General features: G+C 46.3%; 1 protein-coding gene across 1 annotated transcript in view; it reads left to right on the top strand.

Annotated features, from left to right (window-relative positions):
• The window catches only part of LOC109879952 (calmodulin-regulated spectrin-associated protein 3), a 36927-nt gene that overhangs the window by 9557 nt on the left and 19870 nt on the right, over positions 1–7500 (top strand). Inside the window, 3 exon segments of the mRNA XM_031811461.1 lie at positions 206–474; positions 2138–2278; positions 7061–7138. Coding sequence (XP_031667321.1) covers positions 206–474; positions 2138–2278; positions 7061–7138 — 488 coding nt within the window.

Raw genomic sequence — 7500 nt, 5'->3', positions numbered from 1 at the left:
TTCGAACTCTATAGGTTGTCCTCTGTCTCCCTGTAGAGAATGTTCAGGTAGTTCTACAGTTCTAACTATAGGTTGTCCTCTGTCTCCCTGTAGAGAATGTTCAGGTAGTTCTACAGTTCCTCATTGTTTACCCCTCTCATCCACCATAGAGAATGTTCAGGTAGTTCTACGGTTTCTCATTGTTTACCCCTCTCATCCACCATAGAGAATGTCCCGGTGGAGCTGCGAGAGCCTCTCTACAGAGACAAGTATGAGCAGGAGCACCTCAAGCCCTCCGTCTCCCAGCTACTCCTGTCCCCTGAGCTGTACTGTAGGACCCAGGCCCTGCTCCACGGGGTCTCCCAGCCCACTCCTCAGGGGCCCCCAGGGGACAACTCCGCACTGCTGCAGCTCCTCACCAAGAGGGGCCTGGAGCCCAGGGACCAGGATGTGGCCATCACAGAGGAAGACCTCAGCCACACGCCCATCAAGACGGTGTGTTACAGTGTGTGTGTGTTACAGTGTGTGTTACAGTGAGTGTTACAGTGAGTGTTACAGTGTGTGTTACAGTGTGTGTTACAGTGAGTGTTACAGTGTGTGTGTGTGTGTTACAGTGAGTGTTACAGTGAGTGTTACAGTGAGTGTTACAGTGTGTGTGTGTGTGTGTGTGTGTTACAGTGTGTGTGTGTGTGTTACAGTGAGTGTTACAGTGAGTGTTACAGTGTGTGAGTGTGTGTGTGTGTTACAGTGTGTGTGTGTATTACAGTGTGTGTTACAGTGTGTGTGCGTGTTACAGTGTGTGTTACAGTGTGTGAGTGTGTGTGTGTTACAGTGTGTGTGAGTGTGTGAGTGTGTGTGTGTGTTACAGTGTGTGTGTGTGTTACAGTGTGTGTTACAGTGTGTGTGCGTGTTACAGTGTGTGTTACAGTGTGTGTGAGTGTGTGTTACAGTGTGTGAGTGTGTGTGTTACAGTGTGTGTGAGTGTGTGTTACAGTGTGTGTGCGTGTGTGTTACAGTGTGTGTGAGTGTGTGTTACAGTGTGTGTGAGTGTGTGTTACCGTGTGTGAGTGTGTGTGTGTGTTACAGTGTGTGTGTGTTACAGTGTGTGTTACAGTGTGTGTGAGTGGGTGTTACAGTGTGTGTGTGTGTGTGTGTTACAGTGTGTGTTACAGTGTGTGTTACAGTGTGTGTGTGTTACAGTGTGTGTGGGTGTGTGTTACAGTGTGTGTGAGTGTGTGTTACAGTGTGTGTTACAGTGTGTGTTACAGTGTGTGTGAGTGTGTGTTACAGTGTGTGAGTGTGTGTGTGTGTTACAGTGTGTGTGAGTGTGTGTTACAGTGTGTGTGCGTGTGTGTTACAGTGTGTGTGAGTGTGTGTTACAGTGTGTGTGAGTGTGTGTTACAGTGTGTGAGTGTGTTACAGTGTGTGTGTGTGTGTGTGTTACAGTGTGTGTTACAGTGTGTGTGTGTGTTACAGTGTGTGTTACAGTGTGTGTGGGTGTGTGTTACAGTGTGTGTTACAGTGTGTGTTACAGTGTGTGTTACAGTGTGTGTTACAGTGTGTGTGTGTGTGTGTGTGTGTGTGTGTGTGTGTGAGTGAGTGTGTGTTACAGTGTGTGTGTGTGTGTTACAGTGTGTGTGTGTGTGTTACAGTGTGTGAGTGTGTGTGTGTTACAGTGTGTGTGAGTGTGTGTTACAGTGTGTGTGAGTGTGTGTTACAGTGTGTGTTACAGTGTGTGAGTGTGTGTGTGTTACAGTGTGTGTGTGTGAGTGTGTGTTACAGTGTGTGTGAGTGTGTGTTACAGTGTCTGTGTGTGTGTGAGTTTGTGTTACAGTGTGTGTGTTACAGTGTGTGTGAGTGTGTGTGTGTTACAGTGTGTGTGTGTGTGTTACAGTGTGTGTGAGTGTGTGTTACAGTGTGTGTTACAGTGTGTGTTACAGTGTCTGTGTGTGTGTGAGTTTGTGTTACAGTGTGTGTGTTACAGTGTGTGTGTGTGTGTGTGTGTGTGTTACAGTGTGTGAGTGAGTGCGTGTTAGAGTGTGTGTGTGTGTGTGTGTGTGTGTGTGTGTGTGTGTAACCCTAACAGTACTCCTATTGTTGATCCTTTGCTTTCTCATGATTGGCTCATGGTCTGCTTCTCTCTGTCTGATTGGTCCAGAGGGCCCACCTGGTCCTGATTGACTCGCTGATGTCACTGGCTGCCATGGAGACGGTGGGCAAGGTTAAGATGACGGCAGAGGCAGAGAAAATGGGAGGCGGGGCTCCGTGGGAGAATGCCCTCCTCTTCTGGGTTAACCGGGTAAGACCAGAACACAACCAGAAAATGACCAGGTCATTCTAGAACACAACCAGGTCATTCTAGAACACAACCAGGTCATTCTAGAACACAACCAGGTCATTCCAGAACACAACCAGAAAATGACCAGGTAATTCTAGAACACAACCAGGTCATTCCAGAACACAACCAGAAAATGACCAGGTCATTCCAGAACACAACCAGAAAATGACCAGGTCATTCTAGAACACAACCAGGTCATTCTAGAACACAACCAGGTCATTCCAGAACACAACCAGAAAATGACCAGGTCATTCTAGAACACAACCAGGTCATTCTAGAACACAACCAGAAAATGACCAGGTCATTCTAGAACACAACCAGGTCATTCCAGAACACAACCAGAAAATGACCAGGTCATTCCAGAACACAACCAGAAAATGACCAGGTCATTCTAGAACACAACCAGGTAATTCCAGAACACAACCAGAAAATGACCAGGTCATTCTAGAACACAACCAGGTCATTCTAGAACACAACCAGGTCATTCCAGAACACAACCAGGTCATTCCAGAACACAACCAGAAAATGACCAGGTCATTCTAGAACACAACCAGGTCATTCTAGAACACAACCAGGTCATTCTAGAACACAACCAGGTCATTCCAGAACACAACCAGGTCATTCCAGAACACAACCAGAAAATGACCAGGTCATTCTAGAACACAACCAGGTCATTCTAGAACACAACCAGGTCATTCTAGAACACAATCAGGTCATTCCAGAACACAACCAGAAAATGACCAGGTCATTCTAGAACACAACCAGGTCATTCTAGAACACAACCAGGTCAGTCTAGAACACAACCAGGTAATACCAGAACACAACCAGAAAATGACCAGGTCATTCTAGAACACAACCAGGTCATTCTAGAACACAACCAGGTCATTCTAGAACACAACCAGGTCATTCCAGAACACAACCAGGTCATTCCAGAACACAACCAGGTCATTCCAGAACACAACCAGAAAATGACCAGGTCATTCTAGAACACAACCAGGTCATTCTAGAACACAACCAGGTCATTCTAGAACACAATCAGGTCATTCCAGAACACAACCAGAAAATGACCAGGTCATTCTAGAACACAACCAGGTCATTCTAGAACACAACCAGGTCAGTCTAGAACACAACCAGGTAATTCCAGAACACAACCAGAAAATGACCAGGTCATTCTAGAACACAACCAGGTCATTCTAGAACACAACCAGGTCATTCTAGAACACAACCAGGTCATTCCAGAACACAACCAGGTCATTCCAGAACACAACCAGGTAATTCCAGAACACAACCAGAAATGACCAGGTCATTCTAGAACACAACCAGGTCATTCTAGAACACAACCAGGTCATTCTAGAACACAACCAGGTCATTCCAGAACACAACCAGGTCATTCCAGAACACAACCAGGTCATTCCAGAACACAACCAGAAAATGACCAGGTCATTCTAGAACACAACCAGGTCATTCTAGAACACAACCAGGTCATTCTAGAACACAATCAGGTCATTCCAGAACACAACCAGAAAATGACCAGGTCATTCTAGAACACAACCAGGTCATTCTAGAACACAACCAGGTCAGTCTAGAACACAACCAGGTAATTCCAGAACACAACCAGAAAATGACCAGGTCATTCTAGAACACAACCAGGTCATTCTAGAACACAACCAGGTCATTCTAGAACACAACCAGGTCATTCCAGAACACAACCAGGTCATTCCAGAACACAACCAGGTAATTCCAGAACACAACCAGAAAATGACCAGGTCATTCTAGAACACAACCAGGTCATTCTAGAACACAACCAGGTCATTCCAGAACACAACCAGAAAATGACCAGGTCATTCTAGAACACAACCAGGTCATTCTAGAACACAACCAGGTCATTCTAGAACACAACCAGGTCATTCTAGAACACAACCAGGTCATTAGGGCGATATGGGCGATATGGCAAATAAATTATCACGATATATATATTTATCATTCAGTAACGATAGTTATCATGATATTAATCAAATGTTTTAAAGGTACATATCTGCTTCAGACTCAAGAACACTTTCTACAGTCTCTGGCTTTATAGCTGCCCTATGGCAGGTCACTATGTTGCCACCTGTCTACAGTCTCTGGCTTTATAGCTGCCCTATGGCAGGTCACTATGTTGCCACCTGTCTACAGTCTCTGGCTTTATAGCTGCCCTATGGCAGGTCACTATGTTGCCACCTGTCTACAGTCTCTGGCTTTATAGCTGCCCTATGGCAGGTCACTATGTTGCCACCTGTCTACAGTCTCTGGCTTTATAGCTGCCCTATGGCAGGTCACTATGTTGCCACCTGTCTACAGTCTCTGGCTTTATAGCTGCCCTATGGCAGGTCACTATGTTGCCACCTGTCTACAGTCTCTGGCTTTATAGCTGCCCTATGGCAGGTCACTATGTTGCCACCTGTCAACAGTCTCTGGCTTTATAGCTGCCCTATGGCAGGTCACTATGTTGCCACCTGTCTACAGTCTCTGGCTTTATAGCTGCCCTATGGCAGGTCACTATGTTGCCACCTGTCTACAGTCTCTGGCTTTACAGCTGCCCTATGGCAGGTCACTATGTTGCCACCTGTCTACAGTCTCTGGCTTTATAGCTGCCCTATGGCAGGTCACTATGTTGCCACCTGTCTACAGTCTCTGGCTTTACAGCTGCCCTATGGCAGGTCACTATGTTGCCACCTGTCTACAGTCTCTGGCTTTATAGCTGCCCTATGGCAGGTCACTATGTTGCCACCTGTCTACAGTCTCTGGCTTTATAGCTGCCCTATGGCAGGTCACTATGTTGCCACCTGTCTACAGTCTCTGGCTTTACAGCTGCCCTATGGCAGGTCACTATGTTGCCACCTGTCTACAGTCTCTGGCTTTATAGCTGCCCTATGGCAGGTCACTATGTTGCCACCTGTCTACAGTCTCTGGCTTTACAGCTGCCCTATGGCAGGTCACTATGTTGCCACCTGTCTACAGTCTCTGGCTTTACAGCTGCCCTATGGCAGGTCACTATGTTGCCACCTGTCTACAGTCTCTGGCTTTATAGCTGCCCTATGGCAGGTCACTATGTTGCCACCTGTCTACAGTCTCTGGCTTTAAAGCTGCCCTCTGGCAGGTCACTATGTTGCCACCTGTGCTAAGAACACCCTCTGAGGGGGAGCTGGTCGCAGGAATGCACAGGTAGCGCTGTGCCAGGTGGCTGACTTTGGGAAAGTGTTTTTGGTTGGATCTTCCACCAGTCCAGTGGATTCACTGTCAGCATCAGGAGACTGAAGGTAGCAGCTGAGTTCCTTGTCTACCAGCTGGATACCAATAAGACCTGTTGTGGTGGAGGCTTTTTAAAACGACCCAGTGACCTTTCTCTTTTTAGCTGTCAGGTGTGGTGAAGAAGCTGGTTTTTCATGTCCCTCATTGACCATCTGAGACAGCTCTTTAAACTCAAACTTCCTGCATGTTCCAAAGTGTGATTTTGCTTCAGGTGGTGAAAAGGTTTGTCGTATTACCAGACTTGGTAGCCACCTGTTTACGGTCTCTGGTTATATAGCTGTCCTATGGCAGGTCACTATGGTTACCACCTGTCTACGGTCTCTGGTTATATAGCTGTCCTATGGCAGGTCACTATGGTTACCACCTGTCTACGGTCTCTGGTTATATAGCTGTCCTATGGCAGGTCACTATGGTTACCACCTGTCTACGGTCTCTGGTTATATAGCTGTCCTATGGCAGGTCACTATGGTTACCACCTGTCTACGGCACAATCTGCACCGAACATTGTCCTGCTCTTTGTCGGACTTCTAAAAGCCAAACCACTTCCAGGTGAATCTGCTCCTTCTCCTTCTCCACGGCTATTACTGTGCTGCCTCTGCTTTCACCTACATCACTCATTTGTCCTGGTTAATAGTGGTGACTCCATCACTATTACTGCCTCTGCTTTCACCTACATCACTCATTTGTCCTGGTTAATAGTGGTGACTCCATCACTATTACTGCCTCTGCTTTCACCTACATCACTCATTTGTCCTGGTTAATAGTGGTGACTCCATCACTATTACTGCCTCTGCTTTCACCTACATCACTCATTTGTCCTGGTTAATAGTGGTGACTCCATCACTATTACTGCCTCTGCTTTCACCTACATCACTCATTTGTCCTGGTTAATAGTGGCGACTCCATCACTATTACTGCCTCTGCTTTCACCTACATCACTCATTTGTCCTGGTTAATAGTGGTGACTCCATCACTCCAGGTGCTAAGTGGTGTTTAGTGGGCGTGTACCTCTCCACGTGCATATTGTCACTTCTCCACGTTCCTCCTGCGTCACAGAGGTGACTGCTGGTCCTAATTATTCTATATGGACGTTATCGGAAATGTATCTAAACGTTTTGATATGGTTATTGAGGGAAGTAATTACCTCGATATTTATTTCTATTGATTTATCTCCCTACAGGTCATTCTAGAACACCACCAGAAGAACAACCAGAACGTTCTAGATCAGAAACAGGTCATTTTAGAACATCAATAGGTCTTTATAGAACCCCAGAACACGACCAGGTCATTCTAGAACACGACCAGAACACAACCAGAACGTTCTAGATCACAACCAGGTCATTCTAGAACACGTATGTCCAAGGCATTCTAGAACACAACCAGGTCATTCTAGATTAGGACCATAGTACTGTGGACATGTGATTGTCTCTAACTGTCTGTCTCTCTCTGCAGTTGAATCAGAAGTTGAGAGAGAGCACTGAGGATGAGGAGGTCCCAACCTGCACAGACCCACAGCCTGTTCAACCAACAGTTAATACATACACACACGCATACACACATACATAAACACACACATACACACACACACACACACACACACACACACACACACACACACACACACACACACACACACACACACACACACACACACACACACACAACACCACACACACACACACACACACACACACACACACACACACACACACACACACACACACCACACATACACACACACATACACATAAACACGTCAATAAACACACATACACACACACATGCAAGCATTTCTAAACATCAACAATAAGACTGCTACAAGACTAAACTGCTGTGTCCCTAAAGCTTTTATCACTCCTACTGCTCTCTCTCTCTCCTCTCTCTCTCTCTCT

Source organism: Oncorhynchus kisutch, unplaced genomic scaffold, assembly GCF_002021735.2.
Source record: "Oncorhynchus kisutch isolate 150728-3 unplaced genomic scaffold, Okis_V2 Okis01b-Okis20b_hom, whole genome shotgun sequence".
Taxonomy (NCBI): Eukaryota; Metazoa; Chordata; class Actinopteri; order Salmoniformes; family Salmonidae; genus Oncorhynchus; species Oncorhynchus kisutch.
The sequence above is the reverse complement of the archived record's forward strand: the minus strand, read 5'-3'. Positions and strand labels throughout refer to the sequence as shown.